Here is a 27370-nt window from a genome sequence, read left to right on the forward strand (position 1 = left end):
ACCAAATACTAAAAATTGACAGTTGAGGTCTGACAACCTCTGCTTGGCTCAGGGGCACTCGTGTTCATGAGGCCCACTCGAGTGTGGGCTCACAGACGGAGATGGTGTCCTATTTGTCCACCTCCTGGAAAGTGCCCAAGACGTGATTGGGTGGTTAGAATAACTAGAAAAGCATTAGCCCATGGATTTCTCATTGTGGCGCTCGAGAAATCGTCTGAGCCTAACTTCTTGGCTTCCCTGGCTGAGTTTTCTGTTTTCCATCAAACACAGGTTTTAGAGTCAGAGCGGATGGATGAGTATTACTGTACATAATGTCACTTAGGAGGCAGATACGGGTTCTGTGCCAGGCCTCTGTTCACACTGAGGTGACTTGCTCAAGGATCGTGAAACTCCTTGCCCTTGAGAAGCTGGCTTTCTAAACTGTTTAGGTTCGCTGTATAGCGCAGGTCCTCCAGGAAGGTCTTTTGCTAGAGGAAAAGAAGGGAGATCCTGAAATCTCCATCAGGAGATGCTCGGCTTTCTAGCTCAGTGAGGATTCTTGCACATCAGGGTCATCGCTGGAGATCCCCATTTTGCTGCTTTGAGGCGAATTTAGAGATTCATTCTGGCAGAAGTCCATTGCCCTGTTTCTTTATTTCACAAGAGAAACTTAGAGTCTTTTTATAAGCAAGACAATTTGTTAGAGCAAAATGAAGAACAAAGAAGCCAAAGAAAGAAGGGGAGGGGTGGGGGGTAGCAGCAGGGGGACGAATAGAAATGGCACTGTCCCCAGGATGAGTGGCAACGTGCCAACAGATGCTATATACTTGGTGTGGATTTGTCCAGGTTTCCCTGTGCGTGTGTGTATGGTGTTTGTTGCTGCTGTTAACAAAAGCGGGGACACGGTATGCCACGACTCGGTTACCACAGTAATCCACGGTGCTCGCTCTGCCACAGCGTCTGTAGCTCATCAGGTTCTGAGAAAAGGTTGTTGGTGGCGTGTGAAGAAATGAAGAGCTCAGGCCAATGCTTTTTTGAAAACTCGCCACTTAACAGTCCACTTTATTCTTCTTTTTGTGTGAATTTTCTTTTGCAGTGCACAAAAGAGGCTCTTATGCCTGATAAGAGCCTGGTGTGACGGACTGAGATAAATGAACATTCTGGCCCCTTAGAATGCTAAGTGTTAATCCCAAAAAGTGAAGCTTGACCATGAGTCAGTCCTTTGCTGTGAAGGGAAAAATTCTCTACCAGTGTTTGGGGAGCGCCCTTTTTCTGGGTTCGTAGAGGCTGGGGGTGGATATTCTGAGTGTCCTATATAAGGGTCTTTTGTTTGCATTCAGCTGAAACCGAGGGGCCTTTATTCGCTCTCATGGCCTTTGCAGATACAAAAGATGGGCCTGGCAACAAAGGACATAAAGAGTTTCCCCGCCCTCGCAGAGCTGGTCGCCGCCGCCAAGGACCAGGCAACGGCAGAACAGCCCTGAGCATCTTGGAAGAGCCCGCGGGGAGAGGAGAGTTGGACGTCGAGCCCGAGGGGAAGAAAGTGGCTCTGTCCTCTTTCCAAGTCTCCGTGTTCCAGAAGTGCTTCCGCCGTGTCTCCAGCAACACGCCAATGCAGCTTCTCTCTGCCCACTTGGGTCCCCTGTCACCCAGAACAGAACACAGAAGCCTTTTTCCGTTGTACGGAAGATTGTTTTTAAGACACTTCAAACTTTCTACTATAGTTTAGAGAGCAAATTATTTTATTTTTATTGTAAATCTTAGCGTGGAAGAGCCGATTTCTACAATATGATTAGAGTAAATAGAGGCTACGGAAAGTAGGCCCCCTGGCCCTCAGTGGGAGGCGTGCACCTGCAGGGGTGATCACGCTGGAGGGCTTGCCCTCCCCTACCGGGGCCGTGACCGTGCGCAGGGGACGCTCTGAGAGAGGCGGGGCAGGGGGGTGCTCCTCCGTTCTCCCACTGGGTGTTCAGTGAGAGTGCTTCCGGTCACGGCATTGCTCCCGGCGGAGCTGGAACCAGGAGGCAAGGCGTATTCCTGAATAAAAGACGTGTCTGCCAAAAGCGCGTGCGGTTTTTATTTGTGGATCGAGCGCAGGTTAAGTTGGTGCTCCTCCCCGGTGCCCTGTGGGGCGTGTGTCCTCAAGGGCACCTGCCTCCCCAGCGCTCAGCCGTGGGGCCTGCCCGTGGAGACCTCCTGCAGGGGTGGGAGGTGACAAGGCCACGGGGCCCCATGTGTCGGGAAGGAGAGGCTGCAGGGGTGTCCGGAAGCAGGACCACCCCGCGAAGGCGGGCGTACTTCTCCCTCTAGCTCGAGATCCGTTGCATCTCAGCATCTCCTTTGTTCAAAGGTCGGCCCCGGGGAGAGAAAGAGGGTAAGAGGCAATTAATTAAGAAAGCAGGTCTGTGAGCTAGCAGGAACTTTTTTGTCTTTAGTGCAGTGATGAGGCAGAGCTCGAGAAGTAGGGGGCATGAGAGGAACCCCAGTAAAAGCGGCAAGACCAGCAGCGAGGGCAGCCGGAGCTCCGGGCTGCACGTCCCCCAGCCCTTGCAGCCGTGTGGCTCCCCCTGTGTGCAGGGCCTGCGTCTGCGCATGCTGGCCTTAGCCGCGAGCGCCCACCCTGCCCTGGCTGGCGCGGGCTCCGAGCAGACGGGATAGGGAGTGCGGTCGGACACAGCCCGGTGGGTGAGAGAGCAGAGGGGACTCAGCATCAGGGTGGGACCTCGCACGGCCGCGGGAGCTGGCTCAGCCGTCTACACGGGCCGTTGCCTCTCTGCGCCGTGCTGGGCCCGCAGGCCACAGGGGGCGGTCGGGAAGGCAAGCTGGACGGGAAGTGAGAGAGAGCAAGGCTGACCAGTGGAGATAAACCGGCACCCACGTTTGTCTCTTGCTGCCTCCAGACCCCAAGTTCCGTGAGGGGGGCCTGCGGAAGTTGTGCTTTCTCGAAGCTGCCCACGCCGCCGGGAGCCGAAGGAGATCCAGCGGGGGGCCTACCACCCCTATGCCTGCAGCGAGCCTGCAGCTTCACGGGACCTGTGTGAGCCGCCACGGTGGCCGGCCCTGCACTCGCCTCTGCGTGTAAACTTACGCCCTTGTGGGTAACGCCAACCTCCCACTACGGCCAGCCTCCCATCCCTGCCAGGCTGACAAGATCTGCCTGCCTGCCAACGATCTGCTCAGTGGCCCAGCGCTTGTCAACACCAGCCTCAGTGTGTCCCCTCTGCCTGGCTGCTTTGCCTTTCTCATCTGTTTCAAAACGTGGCTGACAGGGATACAACGTATTTAGCCCTTCCAACTCCACATTATCCCCATAATGCAGACGAGGAAACAGAAATTAAGGAGTTAAAGGGCGCCTGGGTGGCTCAGTTGGTTAAGCGACTGCCTTCGGCTCAGGTCATGATCCTGGAGTCCCAGGATCGAGTCCCGCATCGGGCTCCCTGCTTGGCAGGGAGTCTGCTTCTCCCTCTGACCCGCCCCCCTCTCCTGCTCTCTCTCTCTCAAATAAATAAATAAAATCTTAAAAAAAAAGAAATTAAGGAGTTAAGATAACTAATAAGCAGAATTTAAATCCAGGCAAGATAGTTCCAGAGTCCACCGCTGGGGTAATTGTCCCTCCCTAATATGAGCATCGGAACAGAGAAGCTGATATTCCAGGATTGGGGCCCCAGGCTCGGCCTGGGTTCAGTAACCCATGTTCTGGGCTCACAGCTACACACTTGGGGTCCCTGATACCGATTTCTAGGCTGAAGAAACAATCTAGTAAAAAGCAGAAAGTTCCAGAACACTTATCCCTGGCTTCCCCAGAATGTCTCCGTCATTTACTGTGTGTTGTTAGTTAGCTTTGCCTTGAAGACTCATAACTGAACAAAGTTTAAGGACGAAGCAATACCTTTTTACACTAAAACTAGAATTATTTTTTACTTTAGAATGTTAGAGTCAAAAAGCCGTCTCAGCACAAGACGTCTCTTTGGCCAATGGGACATATGCCAGGGAGGCCTTGCACGAGTCCGGCGGGGGTTCCCTGTCGTTCGGGGACCCCGGCTGCCTGCCAGTTGCCACCTCCATCCTGTGGCTTCCACATTCTCCAAGGGTGACTTCCTGTGTTGGTTCCCTGTGCCAATTATCTCAAATGTGGTGGCTTAAAACGACAGAATTCTGTTATAGTTCTGAAGGCAGAAGTCCAAACACAGGTGTCGGCGGGGTCCCACCTCTGAGAGCTCTACGGACACAGTCCTCCTTACCTTTCCCACCTCGGCTCACTTTAGCACAACTCAGTCTCTGCCTCCGTCTTCCCATGGCCTTCTGCTCTTCCCTTTCAAGAACCCTGTCCTTGGATTTAGGATCCACCTGCTTAATCCGGGAAGATCTCATCATGAGATCCCAAACTTCATTGTGTTCGCGAAGGTCCCTTTGCCACGTAAGGTCACTGGGCACCAGGCACAGGTTCCGGGGCTTCGGATGTGGGCAGACCTTCTGGGGGCCACCATTCGGTCTCCCGCTGTGCTGCAGCCAACTGGGAAGGGAAAAGCACATGAAGGGCCACGCCAGGGGGTGGTGGCCCCGCGTGGGAGAGCACACCACACTTCCACACACTCCCGTGTCTGGAACTCAGCCCCAGAGGGGCTGGGAATTGGTCTGGCTGTGTGTCCAGGAGAACGAGAAGGACGTAGATCTTGGAGCTGCTTTAGTTGCGCACCTCGATCTCCTGCTGGGAGTCTTGATCAGGAATTCTTTTTTTTTTTTTTTTTTAAAGATTTTATTTATTTGACAGAGAGAGAGAGCGAGAGCAGGAACACAAGCAGGGGGAGTGGGAGAGGGAGAAGCAGGCTTCCTGCTGAGCGGGGAGGCCGACGTGGGGCTCGATCCCAGGACCCTGGGATCATGACCTGAGCCGAAGGTAGACGCCCAATGACTGAGCCACCCAGGCGCCCCCTTGACCAGGAATTCTTTGCAGCTCCCTGGAACTACTACATGGAGTTGCCCTCTGAGAGCCGCTCAGCCACATAAGTGCGTGTGGAAAGGGCAGCCCCCGGGTCCTCAGGCCTCCCCTGGTGGGCAGCTCGGGGCCGCAGGACGTCGGGTGCTCGGCCTTGCCCTACCTTAAGGCCAGCAGCAGCCCTGGCGGCGCAGTAACGGGCAGACGTGACCCTGCCACGGGTTTGCGGAGACCTTCCCGCTCAAGTTCATGTTCCAGGGCTCAAGACGGTGACGGACTGCAGATGTTGAGCGAGTGGTAGATTCTTAAGCCAGGTTTTCGGGGGGGTTCTTCTCTGAAGGCACCGTTGATTTTCTCAGTGCCTGGCATCCTTATACGCGAGAGGCCCCCTCCTCCTCAGCCGCCAGACAGCCCAGACAGAAGCTCCCCGCTGTGGGACAAAGCCAGCCTTTGCCTGCCCGTGTCCTCCTCCTGCCGCAGGGTCAGCAGCTCCGAAGGAGACACACTGTCCCTGCCCTGTGCGGACGTCCCGGCCCCGCCCGCCTCCCTTGACTGGCCGCTGGGCGCCGCGCTGGACGGCCGCCGAGACTGGTCCGGGGCTCCCCGCCTGCGGCTTCCGGAGGGCCTCCGCGCTCCGCTCAGCCCCGTTCTCACTTTCACACGGGGTCTCAGATCATCCGCGATTCCCACCTTGTCTCAGTCTCACTGATGTGGAACGGAAATGTATTCTTAATCTTTGAGGTGGGTTTTGATTGTTAAGGAACCCAGCTTGGTGCAGTAACCACCACCTGAATTACTCTCCCACCTTGAACAACTGAACCAGGCCAGGGTCGGAAACGGCGCACGTGGACCCTGGACAACAGCAGTGTTGGATCCCAGAGAGAGGGGAGCCGGAGCCCTGTGTGGACAGTGGCCAGGCCCCCAGCACAGGAGGACCCAGAGCCTGGCGCTCAGGTTCGGGAGAGTTTGGAGTTGGGGGTGCCAGGGAGGCCAGAACTCGGGGGGCAGTGTGTAGAGGAGGGCGGCCGTCGTTGCGTAGCTGGGTGCTGATTAGCCACTGGTGTGGGCAGGAGGCCATGAAAGTGAGGAAAGGTCCCCAGAAAGGAGCGGGTAGAACAATCCTCCGACCTCAAGGGGCCCGGGAATGGTGTGTGTTCCCGCCGGCCAGAAGGGCGCTGACGGGCCACCAGTAGGGTCCTCGGCAGGGTGTGGCCTCAGGCGTGGCACCACATTAGCCGAAACCAAAGGCTGGTCCCAACCCACTCAACAAAGCTTAAAAGCAAGCCTCAGGGGATAATTTTTCGGTAGACTCAACAGAAGTGCCAAGTAACTTGCATGCAGGGAGGTGGGCTGCGGGACCCCTGCTCCCTTGAAGTGATGGAGTCACTGACATTCAAAACACATGGTGTTTTAGAGTGTCTCAGACGCACCCTGAACATCTGCTCATTCTGCAGCTTTAAAAATCACAGGGTGGGGGCGCCTGGGTGGCTCAGTTGTTAAATGTCTGCCTTCGGCTCAGGTCATGATATCAGGGTCCTGGGATGGAGCCCCGCCTCAGACTCCCTGCTCAGCGCAGGGTCTGTTTGTCCCTCTCCCTCCACCCCTACCCCTACTGGTGCTCTCTCTGTGTCTCTCTCAAATAAATAAAGAAATAAAATCTTAAAATCACACGGCGAACCTGTGTCCACACAAAAACCCGCACACGGATGTTTATAGCAGCTTTTATTCATAATTGCCAAAAAACGTTGGGAAGCAACCAAGTTGTCCTTCAGTATGGGGATGGATAAATCAAATGTTGGTCCATCCAGACAATGGAATATCGTTGGGTGCTAAAAAGAAATGAGCTGTCAAGCCATGAAAAGATACAGAGCAATCTTAAATGCATATTGCTAAGAGAAAGAAGCTGATCTGAAAAGACTACATACTGTAGGATTCTAGCTATACGAACTTCTGGAAAAGAATGTCTCTCTATGGAGACAGTAAAAGGATCAGTGGTGTCAGGAGTTGTGGTAGATGAATAGGTAGAGCACAGAGGATTTTTAGGACATCAAAAATCTCACCTACTAGCATATGAGAACTCTGTACTTTCTGTTCAATTTTGCTTTGAGCCCAAAACGGCTCTAAAAAAATAAATCCTGGGGCACCTGGGTGGCTCAGTTGGTTGGGCGACTGCCTTCGGCTCAGGTCATGATCCTGGAGTCCCGGGATCGAGTCCCGCATCGGGCTCCCTGCTCATCGAGGATCCTGCTTCTCCCTCTGGCTCTCTCTCTCTCTCTCCCTCATTCTCACTCTCTCAAATAAATAAATCTTTAAAAAATAAATAAATAAATAAATAAATAAATAAATAAAATAAATCCTATTAGAAAAAAAAATCACATGGGATGATACTCAAATCCAAAATCTGTCCAAAGCCTAAAGCCTTCAGTACATGTTTCAGCGATCCGAACTTTTCAGATTTTAGAAAGGTAATGTGGTTTCCATCCTGGGTACCATGGGGCCACATGGAACAGCGCCTGCTAATCAAACACAGGTATCTTTCTGCGGCAAACTGAGGACTCTTCACACTTCCATAAACTTCCGTAACGTAAGGATCTTAAGCAGCCTCATGTCTGTTCAGGTTGGGGTTTGCTGCCAAATGAATAACAAACAAATATTGTTTAGTTTCCTAAACTCAGTAAAGATTTGGGCTCTGATGAGCTTCCTGGGTGGGCGGGGAAGCACCCCGGGCCACCGTCCCTGCAGGCCCCACAAGTGCTCAGGCTGGAGGGGGTCAGAGCTGCTGAATCATTCCCTTGTCTACGGGAGGAGCACTTGGCAACCCCAGGAAGACTTAGAATTTAGTGAAGAATGGTTGATGAGAAACAGACCCCCGGAATTGACATATTTGTGTTAAGCAATCTGGGAAATGTTGGTATTTTGTATCCTGGTAACATCCTGACCCACTTCCCATTTAAAAACGAGCCGGAGGACAAAGAACAGGAGGGGGTTGGTTGGCAACATGGTGCTCCTAACAACCGCCCAAACCCCAGCAGCCCCCCACAGCTCCCCACAGCCCCCCAGCAGCCTGCTCAGTGGGAGGCATGCTGCTAGCTGCTTTTTTAAAATAAGGCAAAGAACACCAATGTTGTCTTCCTCTCGTTGCGGCGTGACCGTGCTGTCCCGTGTCGCCGTGAGCAACTTCAAGAGCACGGTTCACGAGTCAGGATGACGTCAGCATGGTGCCTCAGGCTCCCTGCCGCCCCCATGCGGGGAGGGACGTGCTGGGGGTCGGGGGGAAGGCCCTGAACCCTTAGCGTGCACACATACATAGACCGCTTCTCGTGTGCGGTTGTTTTAGGGACGACAGGAGAAGTTGTCACGGTTAGAGTTCTGGTTGAAGATGCATCATCCGCCCGAGAACAGGAATCCAAGAGCTGGTGCTCCCGGCCCTTCTAGAAGTCTATGCTGGTAGGGGGATTCGGGGCTGGCCCTAACCCCAGCCCTAAAGTCCAGTGTGCAGCCTCGGGCCCCCTGGGCAGATGCGGACGCTGACTCCGGGGCCCGAGCTCGGCCTGAGGCTCTGCGTCTCTGACTCGTTCCTCGGGCCAGGCTCAGCCATGAGACTCCCAAGCGCGCCTGCTTCTGGAATGTCCGGTTCTCCCCAGAGCCCTGGCATCTAGTAGCCGTTCCAGAAAGGCCAAACCAGAGAGGCGTTGGGCGGCAGCTTCTGCTCCACACCGGGCCTCGGAGGGAAGAGGGGAAGAGGGGACGAGGGACCCAGGGAGCGCAGAGTGTGGTGGAAGATAGACCCAAATGAAGCCAGGGCCGGGCCAGCGGGGCCAGGGCTGTGGGGGGGAACAGAGTCTCTAATAGCTGCGGCAAGGGGGGCCCTGATCAGCACCCACAGTTCATTAACACGTGGCGGGCTCGGGACTCAGGACGTCTGGATTGCTGCCTCTTCAAAGTGACCATGCAAAACACAGGTGCTGTCGTATTTATCCCTCCGGGGTCCACATCGCTCAGGCTGACGTTGTGGGAGGTCTGGGGGCCTGGGGGTTTGTGGGGAATGTGCACCCCTTGCCCAGGCTCCTTCACGTTCTGGAAGGAGGCAGCCGGCCACAGGCATTGGAACTTCCAAGCATCCATCCGTATCTGTGTGACGTGTCCGGGGCCTCCTTGTGCGGCCAGAAAGCAGAGGCCGATTTGAGGAAAGGGGAGCGGGGGGAGGTGGCCAGGAACTGAAACAATCCCCAGCAGAAAGCTTCACCTGCAGCTTTAAAGACAGGGATGGGTGCTGCCTGCGCCCCGAAACGCTTACGAACTTGAAGCCCTTCCCAGAAGCTTCCCCTGGGACGTTTCACCTTCTCCGCTCCCCAGGTGCCAGCCCTGTCCCTGTATGGTCGGTGGTCCTCTGTAATGGATGGGGGGAACACTAGCCCTGGAAGACGATCCCAAAGGGGAGGCTCTTGAAGGGCCTGGAACGTGGGCCTTGAGGGTCCCCCCACGGTGCTGCTAGGAGACAGGCTTGAGTGTGTGCGCCAGGCTGTTGCATGTTTCCTTTGTTGCTGTAACACATTTCCACAAACGCAGTGGCTTACAACAACCCGAACTGATTCTCTCACGGTTCCGAGGCCAGAAGGCATAGACGGATCTCACTGACCCAAATCAAGGCACTGGCCAGGCGGTGCTCCCTCTGGAGGCCCGAGGGCAGGATCCTTGTCCTGCTGCAGGTTTATGGAATGGGACTTCCAGACAGGGGAGAGGTCATGACGTTTTTATGGACTGATGGCCCCTGACATGTTGGTGGTTATTTCTCATTTATCCGTTCAAGGATTTCCCACAGTGGCACAGAAGGGCAGGGAGGCCCAGAGAGGGGAAGTCACCCGCTCTGGGTCACAGTAAGTGTTGGACGTGGGCTTCCAGCTCAGCCGGTCCATCTCTGGAACGCATGCTCCTAGGCACCCACCATGCCCCCTCTCATGTGTGGCCCAGCTGTCCCCTGGGCCTCGGAACAGGGAGGTGTATGCCGGACCAGCCGGGTGCTTGGTTACGTGAGGGGGACACTGAGGTTCGGAGGGCATCGCGGGCCTGCCTCTCGTCCGCACAGCACGCTCGATCCCCTCTGGACTGTGGGCAGCATAGTTGTCGTTAAGCGGAACACGGACGCTTCTGCTCACACCACTGACATCGCATACGGGAAAGACCTGGCTCAACCTGGAAACCGTCATCCCCACTCCCACCCCCGGACGCTTGCCCGGCTGCCGCGCGCCCCTGGGCCCCCGTCGATGAGCACCGTAGTCCGTAGCCTGCCTAGTAATTTCAGCGTCTGCAAAGGGAGCCAGAGAAGGTGCTTTCTGTATGTCAGGGAACATCTTCACTGTCATCAGCAACAGTGATCTGACCCTGTGTCCCCGGAAAGGAAGAAGTGACTGTCGGCCCCCTTCCTTCCCGGCTGCATGTAGGGGCATGGGGCCTCCCCCACGCACCCACCTGCCGCTTAGGGATGGAAGCGTCCAGAAGCAAACTTCTCCAAATGATGGCTAAGTACCAGCCCACACCTTCCCTGGAAATTCCACCCAAAATACAGCTCAAAGCCCTAGAAAGGACTTGGTGTGTATGGTCCGTCAGCTAAATGGCAGGTTTTTGTTTTGCTGCTAAGTGAAAGAATTTTTCTTTTCAAGATTTTATTTATTTGTTTGTTTGTTTGTTTGTTTTATTTATTGACAGAGTGCACACAAGAGAGAACAGGAGTGGGGGGAGGGGCTGAGCAGGGAACCTGACTCAGGGCTTGATCCCAGGACCCTGTGATCATGACCTGAGCCAAAGGCAGATGCTCAACCAACTGAGCCACCCAGGCGCCCCAAGAATTTTTCTTTTTTGTTTATTGTTGCAAGACATTTATTAATAACACAAGGGATAATCAGCCATGGTATTACATTCTAACATAAATTCAGATGCTTGTGTTTTTCAAAGATCACAGGATCCTGGGAAAGAAGACCGGGAAACCAACAAAGGCTAAGGCATCGTGGGGATGGCAGCTCGTCCGCTCACATTCCCTAGCCAAACGCGCACCCAGGGCAGTGAAAACTGTGTAATTGTAAAACCCAATTTCTATTCTCTGATAAAAAGGAAACACTTTTTGGTTTCACGGACCAGTTGGTCTGTTCAGACTTTTTCCTGAACAGTTGTCCTGTGCTAAACTCCGGTTTTTGGCCCCCCCTCCCCCACATGGCCCAAGATAAACCTAAGAACCCAGGAGGCCTTCTGCCCGCAGGTTCTGCTGCTTGTTAGATGGGAGGACAACGGCTTCTTTCCAGCTCCAAGCTGACTCACTGGAAGGCAGAGTGGAAGACGGGTGACAAATCGGCACTGCTGTGGGCTCCTGCCTGCTCACGGTGACAAGTGCGTCTCGGTGGCAGGCCAGGCCTCACACCGCGCTCAGGGGTTGGCCACACGGCCCAGGAAGTGGAGGGCCGTGGAGTCTTGCTCGTAAATGGCAAACAGGAACGGGCGGTTCAGGGTCACCTCCAAGGCCTCGGGCCCATCCGGCTGTGGGGCAGACTCTGTGGGTTGCTCTCCCTCGTCTGCTTTTAGTTCCAAAAGGATGCTATTTAGCACCTGCAAAGCAGCAAGCATTGGGGCGGCTCCCGAAGGCCCTCGGGGCCCAGGGAGACGGTGCAGGACAGCGGTTTCTCCAGCCTGCCCGCACCATGCATGCCCCTCAGTGTAGACGACTCCCACTTGGCCCAACTCACATGATAGCTCCTCCCAAAGAGTCCCTCCAACCCACCCATCTCCACTTCCCACCTTGCCGTCCAGGGAAGCACCCTGGGCCCCTCGGCTGTGCTCCACCAGTGCTTGGTTCATCCTACTAATTTAGCAAGAGGGCTCACGCCCCGCAGCAGTGATCTCCGAGGTCAGAACTGTGAAGGGCCCCCCTCTGCCCAGTACCCAGCACAGTGCCCAGTGCATCCAGGCCCCCCGGCTGCAGGGATGCCTCATTCCACGTGGCAGAGGGACCATCTGCCTACTGCTGAGTGTTCCCTGAAGCAGGCAACTCTCTGGCACCGGGCACTTGCTCTGCTCTCACGGCCTGAGTCCTGACCCTGCTGTGGGATCTGGGAAGGACCCCGAGGCTAGGCCAGGCTGGGCAGAGCTAAGGACACATGGTGAGGAAGGGTTTGCAGCTCTCCACCTGTCCCCGGAAAGCTCCAGAAAGTTCTGGTCACTTCTTTCCCACCCCGGGTGCACACTCACCTAGCCATGCTCTCCTCCCCTCCTCCACTGCCTGCCTCCCAGAAGCTCCCTCCGTGTCCCTCCGGTCTACACCTCCCACCCTGTGAACACACGGGCTCTACTCGGGCCCAGACAGACACCGCCAGCACGGTACCTTTCCGAGTCTGAGACTGTCATCACTGATTGTGCCCAGGTTCGCCTCGGCACCCAGCAGGGTGGGCAGCTTGGCCTGAGCAAGCAGGTCCTGCAGGTCATAGGAGGCTCGCAGTGTCAGCTGGGGCATGGTCAGGCGGATGGCTCTGCGGGGATGACGCACACTTAGGAGGGCCTGGGTGGCTCCCCCTCTGAGGCCCTGGGGCCCCCTCACCCAGCTAGGCTGTCTCGGGAAAAGTTCGTCAGCAACGAAATACAACAAAAACTTTCATGTCCTTGGAAGTACTGTGAGAAGGATGTACCTTTAAAGCAGCGCTTTCTGGGGGTTTGACAATGAATTGTTGCCTGTTCTTCATTCTACTCTGGTTTTCAGTTGGCTGCATTGAAGCTGTATTACCTGGATAATTGTAAACTACTCTTCTCTGAAATAATGCATCGTGTCTTACTAGCCACCTTTCAATGGTGTTCTTGACATAGAAACCCCCATGGAGGGGAGAGCGATGGGAGGAATGTCCTGTCACTCTCCGTGCCGGCCATGTTGCTTACACCAACTCAGTTGACCTTCCTGTAGGACCTCTGCCTTCCTTTGGCTTCCTGAGAGCCCGTGGATGTTTCCAGTGACATGCCAAACCTTCACGAGAGTTACAGTACACCCACGTCCATAGCAGCATTATTCACAATAGCCAAAAGGTGGAAGTGACCCAAGTGTCCATTGATGGATGACTGGATAAACAGAACATGTCTGTCCACACAATGGAATATTAGCCTTAAGAGGAAGGAAATCCCGACCCATGCTGCTGCATGGATGAACCCTGAGGACGTCATGCTAAGCGAAGTAAGCCCATCACAGTTCAGTCATCTGAGGTCCTAGAACAGACGGGTTCACAGAGCCCGGAGGTGGAACGGCCGCGGCCAGGGGCTGGGGGAGGGGGAACTGGGGTTCGTGTTTCCATTTGGGAAGATGAAAATGATCTGGAGACGGATGGTGGCGAGGGACGCACACAGTGTGGGTATGCTCCATGCCACTGAACTGTGCGCTTACAGATGGTTCGTGTGGTAAACTTGATGTTAGGTGTTTACCGTCAGCGCAACAAAAACTGATTTAAAAAGGAGCGTTGCCCTCAGGAGGCCAGTGGGCCCCTGAGTGCTGGTCTCGGAGCAGGTTTCCGGACCCCACTGCTCTGGGCCGCGGATGCGGGTCAGGTGTAGCGCCCCAGTGGAGGGGAACGGCTTTCTTCCCGCCAGAGTTGGAAAGCCCCTCCCCCAGGCGTCTCAAGGGGGTGCAAACCCTTCCGGAAAGCCACTCCCCAACAAACTCTTGGAATGCAGCTGATCGTGGGGGGGGAGGACGGGAGTGGGGGGGGTGGCATCAAAAAGTCCCCCACCCCCATGGCAGATTGAAATGCAGTCCCCCAAAACCAGTGGGTAAGCCCAAGCGCAAGGCAAGCACGCTCCCCACTCCTTTGCCTCTCCTGGGCCCAGAAAGAGACCATACCTGCAGAGCTAGGTCAGCGGATGGTTGGAGGGATGATGCATGAACTCACTGGCCTTCTGCTCAGGAACAGCAGGGCCACCCGGCCCCTCCCCGTCCTGTGCCTGGGGCTCAGCCAACACCGGCCCATCTGCCCACCCCATGTGCCCTTCCGCCCTGGGCAGAAGGATGGGCCCAGCCCCCCCACATCCCAGGGGGAGCAGCCCCAGAGGTGCCAGGTGGTGTCCCGGGAGCCGTACCGGGGAGACAGGTTCTTCACCCACGTCAGGAAGTTGTGCTGGAAGGTGAGCGCCTCCACCTTCTGCAGGCCCGAGGCGTCGTGGGGCTGGACCAGCAGCAGGTAGACATTCTTGCTGAGGGCCACACGGGTCATGGAGAGGTTGTTCTGGGCGTCGCTCCAGTGTTGGAAGGTGCCCATGCCTGAGAGCATGGGGACCGACACCGAGGTGGCGTTGTCCACCCAGAAGTCCTGCAGCCCCGCCAGCAGGGAGAATCCCTTCAGCTTTCCTGGAGACCCACAGAGGAGAGCAGGAGGGATGGGTCAGCCGAGGCAGGGGCAGGCGGGTGGGCTGTGGGCTGGGGACACCACGGACAGAGCTGAAGCCCAGCCTGTGCCCCGGCCTCCTCTCGGCACACCCCAGGCCGCTGGGCCAGCGCTCTGCCAGCCCGACCCACGACCCCAAGGGCCGGCCAAGTCTTCCTCCTGCAGCATCCAACCGTTTGAGTTCACGACGGCGACACCAGCTATTGAAGACATTTTCCACACCACCTGTCACTGTAAGGCCCACAGAAGAAACCAGGGCCTTAGGGAACTTAGGCCACTACGAACTGACCGGGTAAACTCACCCCAGATCTGTCCTGGCCCAAAGCCTGCGGTCCGCCACGCTCACTGGCTTCTTTTTAAATAACTTAATTTTTTTTTTTTTTAGAGAAGTCAGGCTCACAGTGAACTTTAGAGGAAGGCATAGGGTTTTCCCGTTTACCCCCCCCCCCCCCCCCCACGCACAGCCCCCCGCACGTCGACACCCCCACCGGAGTGGAACACCTGTTAACACTGATGACCCTATGTGGACACATCATTGTCCCCCAGAGTCCAGGGTTGACATTAGGGCCCACTCTCGGGGCCGTACGATCCATGGGGCTGGACAGACATGCGGTGACGTGTGTCCACCATCACAGTGTCACCCAGAGCAGCCTCATGGCCCTACGCAGCCTCGGGGCGTACCCACTTCTCAACTGTGAGCAGGGCCAGCTGCAAGGGCCGTCTCCCCTTCTCGTGTCGGGACGCAGGGCTGAGCACGCATGTCCTGCAATGCGGCCTCCACGTCTCAGGCCTCTGTGCTGCCCGGGACAGACATATGACCTGGTGTGACCGGCCGCTCCGTGCGAGCTTGCCCTGGGCCCTGCGGGGAGGGGAGCCCTGTCTGGTGCCCTCCCTCCTGGGGCTGCGCAGGGGCTGGCTCTGCCGTCACGGGAGGAGGGGCGGACGCCTGCTCGAGGCCCTGTCCCTGGGGGCCTCTCCCTGACTGTAGCCCCTGGCACAGCCCCCACCCACCCCGCACTGTGCTCTTCTCAGTCACCTTGAGATCTCAGTCACCCATGTTGGGGCTATTTCTGGGAGGATGAGGTGAAGGGCCGTCTGTCACAGAGTAGCCCCCGGGTGCCGGCTGGCTGGGGGCCTGAGTAGAGGCCCGTTAAAGAGCCGGGGCTCCCTTTTCCTGGAGCAGAAGTCTCTAAGGTGGCGGGGCGGGGGCTGGAGGGACAGGTGCCGGGGAGGGGGCTGGACAGGCTGCTTTCCCCGGGCCTGGGTCTGAGAAGGGACTGGTGGACCCAGCATCCTCTTGCTCTTTGACACTCAGAGACCGTGGGGAGACAGGAGTAAGAAGCCTCAGGGTCCTTCCTGCCCGGCTCCCCGGGGGGCCCTCAGTGCTGGCCCATCAGGCCTGGCCGGGGACTTGTTCATTTAGGGGAAGAAAGGTCTGCATCTCTTCCTACCAGAACAGAAAGACGTGAGAATCTGAAAGAGGTGTCTGTCCTGTCCTATCTGCTCAGCTGAAAAGCACAGCATACCATCCTCACCCGGAGGCTAAGTAAATCTCTCAAGGTTAAGTCAACTGGTGTTGTGGAATCTGCCAGAGCCAGCGCCAGCTCGGGATGACTGCACCGCCTGGGCAAAGGGCGCCCCACTGCTCAGGGGCTCCCAGTGCCCGAGTCTCTGCCAGCCAGGAACATCCAGCTGTGCACTGAGGTCGTGGTAATAGAACATCACTACCAAAGGGGAACTTAGAGCTCCCCAGACAGCCTGCGGCTTCATAAGCGGGCACGCGGTGGAGGGCAGGGAGGGGCGGTGCATCTCTGTTTGATGGAAACTGAGGCACAGAAAGGTCAGGGAGCAAGATCAGAGGGTGAGGCATGGTGGGGCTGGCCGAGCGTCCAGGCCCCTGTGACTCTCTAGCTTTCCTTTTTGGGGGGCAGGACTTTCTCAGTGAGCTCTCCTCCTGGGGCTCCTCTTAGGAACGGCGGGCTGAGCCCACGAGTCCCCTCTGTCCTCCACAGGGGGCGGCCACCCTCCTCTGGAGGGCACCTGTGCTGGACTCTGTTCTTGGGTCTCGCATCTTCCTCCTGCACCCAAAACAGGCAGGAGGTCCTCCACCGTGGCAGTTCACAGACTTCCAGGATATTTTCAGAGTAAGAAAGTAGTCATTGTCTATTAAACCTCCCTGTCTCTGGTTTCATCTCTGGGCTGTGGGCTCACTTGGTTCGCAAACGCACCCTCCCCAGCCCACCCATCGGTTTGCAGAGCCTCTACCTTAGTATGTGTTCCCAGGACAGCGTGCCTGTTGCGTCACCTTCCGGGGACCCTCCCTGCCTCCAAGGCACACAGTCCCGGCCGCCTGGATGCCCTCTGACCAGAACACTTTGCCTGCTCCGCCGCCCACCGCCCTTCCAAAATCTGGCCCGACCCATCTTTCGGGCTCTGCCTTCCACGGGCCACATCCACTCCGAGCTCTGGCCAGACAGAGCTGCCCTTGCTCTGGTTTCTGGCCCTCAACTCACCAGGCTTTGCTCACACGTTTGTTCTTCCGCAGCCCCGCTCCCCTCGCCTGCCCCCAGGCCTCTGTCCTCTCCCCAGTGACCCTCTCTCCTCCCAGTGCTTGGCACCACCAGAGTGCCTTCCCAGGGCGATTTTACCTAGAGCTCTGTAGCTGGGGGCATTTGCCTGTGGGATCTATCTATCTCCCGTCTTGAACTTGAATAGGCAACCTGGGGTCGGGACCTGTGCATCCCTCCTCCCCGGCCCCTCTGGGACGCCCAGCTCAGGGGCATGCACATAATAAATGGTCAGCGATTAGTTGTTGAATGAGCGAACTATCTTTGCAGGGATTTGGGGGTGGGTAGGGGTAATGACCCTCCCAACATGAAAGTGGTGTAAGCAAACAAACTGGTTATTTCTGCTGGGACATTGAGCTTCTCCAGAGAAAAGAACCCTCCCTCCTGAGCGTGGAGCTGGGCCACAGGGCCGGGAGGTGTGGGTTTGGATCCCAAGACCCCGACTTGTGGCTGTGCCATCGTGAGGAAGTCACTGTGTTTTTTTCTAGAGGCAGGAGCACCAATTTACCACATCACAAGGGCATCAATGATCAGAGTACAAGGATGTCCTATAGGAGCTACACATAGTAGAGCAGGAGGGGGGTAGGCGGATACTCATCCAAGGAGCCCATTGGGCAGCTACTTCCGGCTCCTTGAGAGCGGCTCCCAGGTACTTCCTCATGTTCGCCAAGGCCCGGCCCTGCTGAGCTGAGTGCTGGACATTAAGTCCACAGGCACAGAGAATGTCACCCTCTGGCACCAGCCCAGCGGCACCCCCGGAGTTTGCCTTACCTTGGAAGTGGACGTAGGTGTTGAAAAGTAGGGTGCTGTCTGGGCTGACTCCTGACAGGGGTCTGTCCATTTTCCACCCTGTCACTGCCTGCGTGAACCTGTTGATCTTCTCTGCAGCAAGATCCGGGTCCGTGGACAAGTCCAGAGAGCGCGGGAGGGTGACCGGGGCAAAGAGAGCCAGGCCCTGCACAAAGGGCTGCTTCAGGCGCAGGCCCGGGGCTGTGAACAGGCCCAGCACCGTGGAGAGGAGCAGTGTGGACTGGCCGTCAGCGCCCCCCTGGGCGACCAGAAGGCCCTGGATGGTCTGCAGGGCGGAGAGGACCTTGTGGCCATCGAGCCGGGAGGTGCAGCCCTGGTCCTCCCCCGGGACGCCCAGGAACACCTGCAGTCTGCTGGCCGTGGGGTCCAGCGCGCCCAAGTAGAGAGAGGCCAGCGTGCCAAAGAGAGTCGTTGGGGACAGGACGGTCCCGCCGGCCGTGCTCCAGGACTCGCTCAGCACCCTGTACATGTGGAAGCCCAAGAAGTTGAGCATCATCCCCACTTTCGCTGCCCGCATCCTGTCTTCCTCCTCCTGCTTCTCAGTGGCCAGCACCAGACGCTCTCTAAGGGCCTGCTCGTCCACAGGGGACGTCTTGGCCTGAATCGGGACCGGCGTGAAGGTCGGGTCTTTGGGCATCTCCGTGTTGGATTTCTCCAGGTGCTCACAGCTGCTCTTGCTGTAGACGAGGAGGTGGAAGGGGTGTATGTACACCCGGTCCCCGGCGGCCAGGCAGGCCCAGGCCAGGACACAGAGGACGGTGGCCCCCAGGCTCACCCCGGCAGGAGCCATCTCTGACAGGGGCGCTCACTTCCCTGAAACATCAGGTCACGAAGGGCGACAGATTACCAAGTGAGTAAGTGCCCTCCAGCCAGACTTCCAGCTGTCCCAATATTCCCCGCGGTCATTTAATCCAGGAGAAATCTATCCGAGTCTACACATTTCGAAGAGAAGCAATAGAGTCAAAGCTCTGAGGAAAATATCTCTGTGATCCACACACAGCACACTGTTGCGGGCTGAGCTGGGCCTTTTGGGGGCTTATTTTGGGGTTGGTTTTGTTTTGTCTGATTTTTATAATGGGGGGATGTCTTGATATGAAGACATTGGTAGATTTTAAACAGAAATACGAAATTGTCCATTACGTCAGGTAAAAATGTACACAAATGTTTTCACAAAATATTGTAAGCGCTTCTCTTCAAGAATATGTGAATGGCTGATACTATTTTTTACCTTGTGCTAATCAGTGATATATGCTTTAGTCAATAATTATGCTCGGGTCATGATCTCAGGGTCCTGGGATCGAGCCTTGGGTCTGGCTCCCGGCTCGGCGGGGAGCCTGTTTCTCCCTCTCCACACACCTCCCACCCTGCTCGTGCTTGCTCTCTCTCTCTCAAATAAATAAATAAAACCTTTTTTTTTTTTTAAGAGTAATATGGAAACATTTAATCTTATTTTAAAGGAACTTTAATTTTAAAACTTAAAAAAAAATTTCCCTTGTTGCCTTAAAGTTTTTAACTTCATATGCCCTAAATCCCACTACTTCAAAAGGTGCTATATTGGGAGACAGAGTCTTTAAAGAGGTAATTTAGGTTAAACGAGGTCATTGGGATGGGCTCTCGTCCAGTCTGACTGGTGTCCCTTTTAAAAGAGGAGATTAGGACACAGACACACACAGACGGAAGACCCTGGGAAGACAGAAGATGGCCATCTACAAGCCAAGGAGAGAGACCTCAGAAGAAGTCAAACCTGCTAACACCTTGATCTCAGACTTGCAGCCTATGTGTGACATGCAGGTTATCCCAGTACTTGTCACCTCCCGAATCATGAGAGGACAGATTTCTGTCGTTGGAGTAACCCAGTCTGTGGGACTTTGATAAGGCAGCCTGAGCAAACTTATGCAATCACATACCCCTGGCTGCGAGTTTTCCCCTAGAAAACCAGCCGTGGACCAGACCGCCAGTCTCCAGGAGGCCTCCTGGCCCCAGGGTAGGTGGGAAACCAGTTTGGAATACAAGACTAACACACACAGAGGTTTTTCCTATGTTATAAATTGGCCTGGCAAGAAAGATGGAACGTGTATATCAACCAGGAAATATACGTCTCATTTCCCAGACAAGGTGCCTAATTTAAGAATAGAGATATTATAACTGGGTAGTATGTGAGAGTTCCCAGAAGCCCCTGCCCATAGATTACCCAATCTAGTCCTTGCGCTGTTCAGGCAAGGAAGGAAGTGTTTCACCTCTTTGCAGACACAGGAGGGGGCGGTTCTGAGGCCTGAAGAAAAGTTCCCGAGCTCACACAGCAAGCATGTAACAGATGCAATTCAGACCTGCGTTTACTCTCACCGGTCAGTCCCAGCCCCGGTTCCCATTGGTCTCACCTGGGAAGCCTTAGAGACTGTGGAAGTCTGTCTCACCCCCAGAGATGTCAGTTAAAATGGCCCTGAGACGTGGCCTGGGAACGGATTTTTCAGCCTCCCCATGGTCTTACCAGACAGCTAGCTTTGAGCACCAGAGGCTCAGCCTAAAGCCCTGGTGTTTCCACCTGTCCCAATGCCCCAAACCAGCCAGCAACTATGTCTTACATGGTGGAGCCCCCATGGAGCTCAACACCAGCCCCACCAACACCTCTCACCAATAGCCAATGGCGTTGGTCTGTGCTGGGGCTGGGTATCGATTTTTTTTAAAGCTTCCCAGGTGAGTCTGATGCCAGCCATGGAGTAGACCAATCCTCTGCCCTTGACATGGGTCTCTAGGGTTGGCAGGAGGATCTCCAGCACCCTTCTCTAGAGCCCTGTGATTTTGCTCCAGACATGAGGCACACAGAGTAGCCTGCGGTCCTGGAAGACAAGGTTCTTGGGCTGGCTCTGCTAACTTATTCCACTGTCTAACTCTTTGCACTTGAGGGGGATCCATGTTCATTGTATGGGTTCATTTGGTTCCAATCATCTCCATGATATCTCCCTCATTTCTGGTGAAGACGTGGACCAACTTAGTTCTTCGTGCTCCCATCCTAATCCTCAGGCATCCCTGGAACTGAGGTATGTCTCCACTAACTCAAGGTCACCTTGACACCACTGTCTTTCCAGCACACGTTCGCATACCCAGTTATCCCCTTCTGCTGACACCTTGCACTCCTGTCCCGGGTCTGGTAACCTGCACCTGCTTTCAACTTAAAAGCATTGTGTGTTTAGTTCTGCTCTGGTCATCAAATACCAAAGGAACTTTGACTTCTGACCTCGGCCACCGCTTCGCCCTCCTCCCCGTGCATTTGACTCAAGCACTGTTCTCATGAGAAGCCACACGACATACAAAAATGGAACAGAAAGTTCTCCTTCCTGTCCAGACAGGCCTCTGTTGCCTGCTCATGCCAAAGCACACTGAGTTATCAAGGGAAACTTGCAGAAGCTGAGGGCTGGAGAAATCTTACAGTAACGGCACCCAGGCCCGGGCTGGGGCCATGCAGGTGAGGACAGCCCCCTCCCTGCTTTGCCAGTCCCGCGTGGCGGGGGCACCATCTGGGGTGAAGCAATTCCACGGTCACTGTCGGGGCAGAGACTGCTGTTGTTCTCAGCTGAGATCAGTGGCCGCTGGGCTGGCTGGTCCTAAGTCAGCACACAGCCAGGGCCCGAGAATAAATGGGGGCTCCAGGCACCTGTGGATCTGCCCTCCTCCACCAGCCCTGCTCAGTCTCTCTCTCCACCTCCCTGCTTCTCGGTGTTCCTACTCCTTGTGGTTCCATAGCTTCCCGAAATGGTAGATCGGCAGCCGACACTGTTCTAATGCCTGTATGGCCAGGTAGTGTTCCCGTGCTTTCCATAGACCGACTCGTCTCATCCTGCTAAGGCTTCCATGACACCCCATTTCACACTGCAACTGTCCCCACCACGCCTGCCACCCTGAACTCACTCACCCCGCTTTACTTCCTTTCACGACGGCACTGACCACCTTATGACCTTATAAATAATTAATTCTAACAGATTTATTTACGTTTAGTGTTCATTGCTGGTCTCTTCCCCCATGAAGGCAAACCTTGCGAGAGTGGGGTCCTTGCTCTGTTTTGTTCGCTGATATATATATCACATTTCCAGAAATGTTCCTGGGACATGGTAGGTACTTGATAAATAATTGTTAAGTGGATTAATTAATGCTGTTTTGCAGAGGAACAGAGGGGTTCCGTGACTTGCTCAAGGTCACGCAGCTAAGTGAGAGGCAGCACTAGGATTCAAACCCAGACCCCCTGATGCCATAGTCCACGCTTCAGCACCCATCTGTAGTGCCTCTTGAACAAATTAATAAGAATCTGTCTTTTTAGTTTCTCCTAAAGTTTAGAAAGCACTTTCACATTCTATTAGCTCTCTTAATTTACACCACAGTTGAGGAGCAAGGGAGGCCAGGCATTGCTATTTGTCCCATTTTATAGATGAGCAAACCAAGGCTCAGGGATACAAAGTGATGAGTTGAGGGCACCCAAACCTTGAACCCAGGACCGGAGGCAGCACTGCCTCAGGAGAGGTGCAGGAGACAGACGCAGGCCACCCTCACCTGAGCCTCTGTGGATGCAGCCCCGGGCTAACTGAGTCTGCTCCCCGACCCCCCTCCCGGCTCCGGCACCTGCACAACAAGCCTGACACTTCCTTCTGACCGGAAGAGACCCGTGGACTCTAGGCCACCGTGGCTCTGCTCCCGTACCGGCCCCTGAGGACCCAGCCCTGCTCAGAGGCAGCGGGAGGACCGGGCCACCCTGCCCTACTGCTGGGGAGGGGCAGTTCCTCCGCTAAGACCTGGGGTGGGCTGAGGGGGAGGACAGCCCATGAGAGGACATCCAGTGTGACAGGAGGGGAGAGACGTCTTCTGCGTCGTCTTCAGTACTGATTCCCCTGCAGTGCATGTCACCACTGACCCCTGGCTTCTGGCTCCCAGCAGATAACTCAGCTGCCCCGAGAGAGATGGGGAGGGGGCAGCGGCGGGGCAGGGGTGTGGATGGAGAGGGGCTCCCCACTTACCCTCTGTTCGAGTCCCCAAAACAAGAGCAGCCTCTTCCCCTGGCTGGGCCACCGAGGCCCTATTTATATCAGAGGGGTGGGGATGGAGCTGTTCCCAGACCGCTCTGTGCCCAAGCTGGGGAGGAGGGAAGTGACATCACTTGGCCCCGCCAGGGGGGTGGGGGCCTCAGGCAGCCAGGCCTGACCAAGGGACAGGCGCCAGAGCAACTCTCAGGCTGGGACTCCTTCCAGGAAGTCAGGGTGATCAATACACACTTTCAGTGCCGAACAGAATGAGCCGGTACGTGTCGAGTTACACATTTACCGGAGCTCACCTCACTGGGGCCGTGGTGACGGACACGGGGGCATCCCACGTAGGTGTGTGTAGGTGTGTGATGGGTCTCTGCCCTGAGGTGTGACAGCCACCCAGACCTTCTGACAGAGCCCTCTTGAGGTGTGCTTCTGAGAGTCCCCAAGAACATGCTTGAGTCCCCAGTGGGCAGGGGAAGGAGCAGTGGAGGGTGGCCCGGGGGGCGACTTCTGACCCCGCAGCCTTGACCGGCTCAATGGTTGTCCAAACAACCTTTAGGCACCTGCTCCATGAGAGGCCCTCTGACGGGCATGGGGAGAGACACACAACCAAGCAGAAGCACCTTCTAGAGACTCGTGATTTAGCTGGGGAGACTGCTAGACGCCAACAATGATACAGACAGACGGAAGGGCACCGACAAGATGCTTTCAGATCCTGGGAAGGAACAATTGTTAAAACTGGGGAAGGTCTCAGGAAGAAATGTCATTTCAGTCAAAGCTGGAAGGATAAATAAGTTGGGCTTGGATGCTGAAGAAGGGATCTTTACAGGCTTATAGGATAGTAACAGAGGGGTGGGAAAGCGTGGAGCTTGTTTAGGGGACACCAGCCCTCTTAAAGATGCTACGAGGGAGAGCAGGGATCACAGCAAATGGCCACTGCTCCCTGTGCCTGCCCCCATGGCCGAGGAGGGCGCCCTGTCTTCCCTGAGTGTCCCCTGGACACAGGGCTTCAGGCCAAACTCTCCAGGATCCGAGCCGACGCATGAGACAAAACCTGCTTGCCACCGCAGATCTGGGGCATGGGACCGAGTGACGTGGAAAGAAAGGATGCTGGTTAGAGTCTGAACACCAGCTCAGAGGTCAAAGTCGATGCCACGGGAGGGAGGGATGGAAGATGTCTGGGTGGGGGAATGCCATGAAGCCTGATTTCTGCTTTTACGAATCTCCTCTAATTGTGACGGGCATCAGACATCCAGGCTCCAGCCCGGAGAGGATGTTGAAACCAATAACCAAGAGTGGGACCATGGAAGCACAAGAACTCTGGGGAAGCAATGGGAAGAGTTTGATCTTGGATGGGTTTCTTTCGAGCATCTATTGGACCCCAGTGGGGAATACTCGGGTAGACAATCACCGCCCTCAGGACAGAGATCTGGGCTGGAGACACAGACATGGGGCGCTAATGCATCACGGGGGATTTCAAGCCTGTGGGTGGAGATGTCCCCCAGCCCACCCTGAGAAGAGTTAGAAATGAGGAGAGGGGAGAAGAGGACAACCTAGGGAGCTGGGAGATGGGAAGGGAGTCAGCGCAGAAAGGGGGTGGGGTATGGGTGGGTTGCAAGACACAGGGGGTGGTGTTCCAGAAGCCAAGAGGAGAGTTCTGAGAGGTGAGGAGTGAGGGCCCAAAGGAGGCCCTTTGGGCAGCATGTCGGAATGGCTTCAAGTCATTGGTGTGGAGCTGTCTCCACCCAGAGCATTCTTGATGGATCATTTACCAACTCTTTATTGCTCATCAAAGACCATGAAGAGGAGGGTAAGAGTCCCGAGGGAGCTGGAGAGCAGCCTCGGGGAAGGACGAGGGAGGGGCCTGGCTGAGATGGTTTGCGAAGCCAATGGAAGATTGAACTGTGGACTCCTCTTTAAAGATTGTTATAATGAAGGGGTGCAGGGACTGGAAAACTCTGTATTCTCAACTCCCAGGTAGAAGGAAGAAAGAATTCATATTTATTGAGCAGCTTGTTAAAAATCAAAATTCTACCAAGCAAATGTGAAGATGTGATGGGCTTTATTAAATGATTCATGAATCGGGCAGCATCCCATCTAGCAAGTAGAGGGGAGCTCCACTGAGCAAAACAAAAGACAGGTTTTTAAAGGCAAAGAGAGGGCATGCAAACAACAAATAGAGGAATTTATTAGCAAGAGCAAAGAGTGCATTGTTTAGGCAATGTTGGCCTCCTAAAGGGAGTGGAAGGGGTCTCTCAGTAAATTTCCTGGTATCGCCCAGAAAATTCCATGTTGTCTAGTGAAAGGTCACATTCCTGGGGGGATCGAAACTGCAGTTCGGTTGGGTGTTAAGTCTTGGTTTGCTGAGGTAGCCTAAGTGACACCATTTTGGGCCTGTGGTTTTCTTTCTAACATGCGGCTCCATGCCCAGTGCGTAAATCTTAGATGTCTGCAGTGCACATTTTAGCGCGTACCCGCCGTCATCCAGGGAGAGAAAACTGAGGCCCCAAGATGTTCAGCGATTTGCTAAACGTCACCCAGAAAGAACGTGGTGAAGCCAGGTCTGTCTGACACCCACACCTGTTCTTTTCCTAGCACATTCAGGCATTTGTCTGACAACTATTTATCGAAAGCCTACTATGGACCAAGAATTGAAGCTCAATGTCTGATCATGAGTCTTAGCCCAGCTGTCCAAAGAATAGCAAATATTTCACAGAAATGACAGTATTAAGGGGCAGGAGGACATCTGCTGTCTAGACAAACCATACCGCACACATATTTCTTAAACTAGTGAAGTTTGGGGGAGGGGTCCTGAACCCCAATAATGTACAAAACTAGATTTTACCGTATTATCTCAAAATAGCCCAACACACTGGGTAAACAAACCAAGGCATGAAGAGTTGAATCATGGGACCATAGAACTGGAAGGAGCCTCCCAATGGTACCATGCTTAGATCCTGCAAACTATGCGCTAGAGCACCTTCTTTTCAATGTTTTAAGTTCCCTGGTGTCTGGGACTGGTAGGGTGACAGGATCAAGACCTGTGTGGTCCCCAGTTCCTGTTTCTCCCCATTAAGACACTCCCTCACCTTCTACACATTCCCCGCGTTGCATCGGGGGGTGACCAGATGTCTGAGTAGCTCTAGGACTCTTGCCTGTGGAGCATCCTAGTTTTGGGAGGGCAGTCTGCTCACCAGATCACTCTTTTTGGCTGGCACAATGTTTCACTGATAATAAAGAGCAGGGTCACGTAAGATTGGGCTGTCAGGATGGTACTGATGTGCTCCTTTTGAGACTTCAGAGCTCTGAGCTACCATGAGCCTTGCTTGGGCTTGGGCCATCTGTGGGCCTATGCATCTGTCTCATCCACCTGTGTGCCATGTATCTTTTCTGCTCTATAGTGCCTCAGGGTGTGGATGGCAGCAGGCATCCTTCTTCCTGTGGACCCCCTGCCTCTGGCCCTCAGAATGCTCACCCCACACCTTCCACAGGCTCTGTGTCAGCTAGTCCTCCAGGGGTGGTTGTCCTCTCCCTTCCAAGGCCTTTCAATATCAATGCCCATTCACTAACTGGTCCCTCTGATAGATGCCCTCTCTTGTCTCAAATCAATGCAGTGACATCGTGCTCTGTGGGGTGGGCTTCTGCTGTGGCAGACGAGAGACGGACACCCCTTGGGACAATGAGACACCCCCCCCTTTTCCCTCACTGCCCTATAGGTAAGCCTTGCATGTGTGGTCGTCATCAACAAAGGACAGGGCAACCTTGCTGAGTCATCGGAAGCCAGTATTCCCAGTGGGCACGACGGAGGACACAGCTTCGGGAGTGTCAGGTAAGGGAGGCCTGGACTGTCTCGACACTAACAGGCTGGAGGAGCCACAGTACATACAGATAGGAAATTATCCAGGAATGGCACATTTGACAATAAAGAACAGAAAGAATCTTGACATTCACTGATTAGACAGTAGGGACTTAAGTACCTCTTCTCTAACCACTATTCTAAATCTTCATTTAAAAAAATCACTGTATCTCACATGGGCCTATGACTTCTGTCACATAATTTTACAATTATTTTGCTCATATAGACAAGTTCCCCTCAAAGGTTACTTGTCTGTGGCCCCACACAGCTTAGTGGTGGCCTGGCCTCAAGGAAACATCCGATGTGTCCCTCCTCTGAGTGCCCCCGCCTCCCAATTCCCTAGACCCAGGCCGCCTCTGCCCAGTCCATGAGCTTCTGCAAACCATGCTCGTGAATGCCCTTGAGCGATTTCCTCCCCCTTCTTTCAAGTTTTTCAGCCCGGAGAGTCCCTGTCACACAATTACAGCTTTTAGTATATTTGAAATCAGCTTCTCAGGGATTACAACACATGTCAAAGTTCATTTCAAACTAGTTACAAGTAGAGAGAGGCCTCTAAGCAGACATTTCTCTCTTGGTAATGACATGTTATTGAGGAAAAAATAAGGAAGCAATCATCGTTAAGCGAGACACAGTAAAGGATGTCGGCTTCGACTTCTTGCAAGACTGGTTCAAGGCCATTAATCAGTTCCCAAGACTGACTATGAGCTGGATGGATTTTCGATGCCGGGCTTTTAAGCTCATTAAAATAAATCAGAAAATTGCTAGAGCATTTGATCAAGACTGTAAATTATTCCCAGAAGCAACAG

At 54.8% G+C, this 27370-nt stretch overlaps 2 protein-coding genes across 4 annotated transcripts in view; one reads left to right on the plus strand and one right to left on the minus strand.

Moving 5' to 3' along the window:
- COG2 (component of oligomeric golgi complex 2) overlaps positions 1-2042 on the plus strand; it is a 50225-nt gene extending 48183 nt beyond the window's left edge. For all 3 annotated transcript variants that reach the window (XM_035008435.1, XM_035008436.1, XM_035008437.1), the window contains one exon: positions 1362-2042. In XM_035008435.1, the coding sequence (XP_034864326.1) occupies positions 1362-1463 (102 nt within the window). In that variant the 3' untranslated portion in view covers positions 1464-2042. The remainder of the gene's footprint in view (positions 1-1361) is intronic.
- Positions 2043-10774: 8732 nt separating this feature from the next.
- AGT (angiotensinogen) lies at positions 10775-22802 on the minus strand. Its single transcript, XM_035008439.1, has 5 exons — positions 22700-22802; positions 17658-18509; positions 14015-14282; positions 12285-12429; positions 10775-11512 (listed from the first exon to the last, which is right to left on the minus strand). The coding sequence occupies exons 2-5, from the start codon at positions 18484-18486 to the stop codon at positions 11333-11335; spliced, it is 1422 nt and encodes a 473-aa protein (XP_034864330.1). The 5' UTR covers positions 18487-18509; positions 22700-22802; the 3' UTR covers positions 10775-11332.
- Between the last annotated feature and the right edge of the window lie 4568 nt (positions 22803-27370).

The sequence above is a fragment of the Mirounga leonina genome, unplaced genomic scaffold (assembly GCF_011800145.1).
Source record: "Mirounga leonina isolate KUSES-001 unplaced genomic scaffold, KU_Mleo_1.0 Mir_152, whole genome shotgun sequence".
NCBI classification, from domain to species: domain Eukaryota; kingdom Metazoa; phylum Chordata; class Mammalia; order Carnivora; family Phocidae; genus Mirounga; species Mirounga leonina.

What these genes read in the sequence shown, in the direction of transcription:
- AGT (XM_035008439.1), bottom strand. Translation starts at nt 18,486, where the DNA reads ATGGCTCCTGCCGGGGTGAGCCTGGGGGCCACCGTCCTCTGTGTCCTG. An exon ending in CACCTACGTCCACTTCCAAG is followed by an intron (nt 14,283 to 17,657) that starts GTAAGGCAAACT and finishes GTGGGTCTCCAG; the next exon opens with GAAAGCTGAAGGGATTCTCC. An exon ending in GTGAAGAACCTGTCTCCCCG is followed by an intron (nt 12,430 to 14,014) that starts GTACGGCTCCCG and finishes TCATCCCCGCAG; the next exon opens with AGCCATCCGCCTGACCATGC.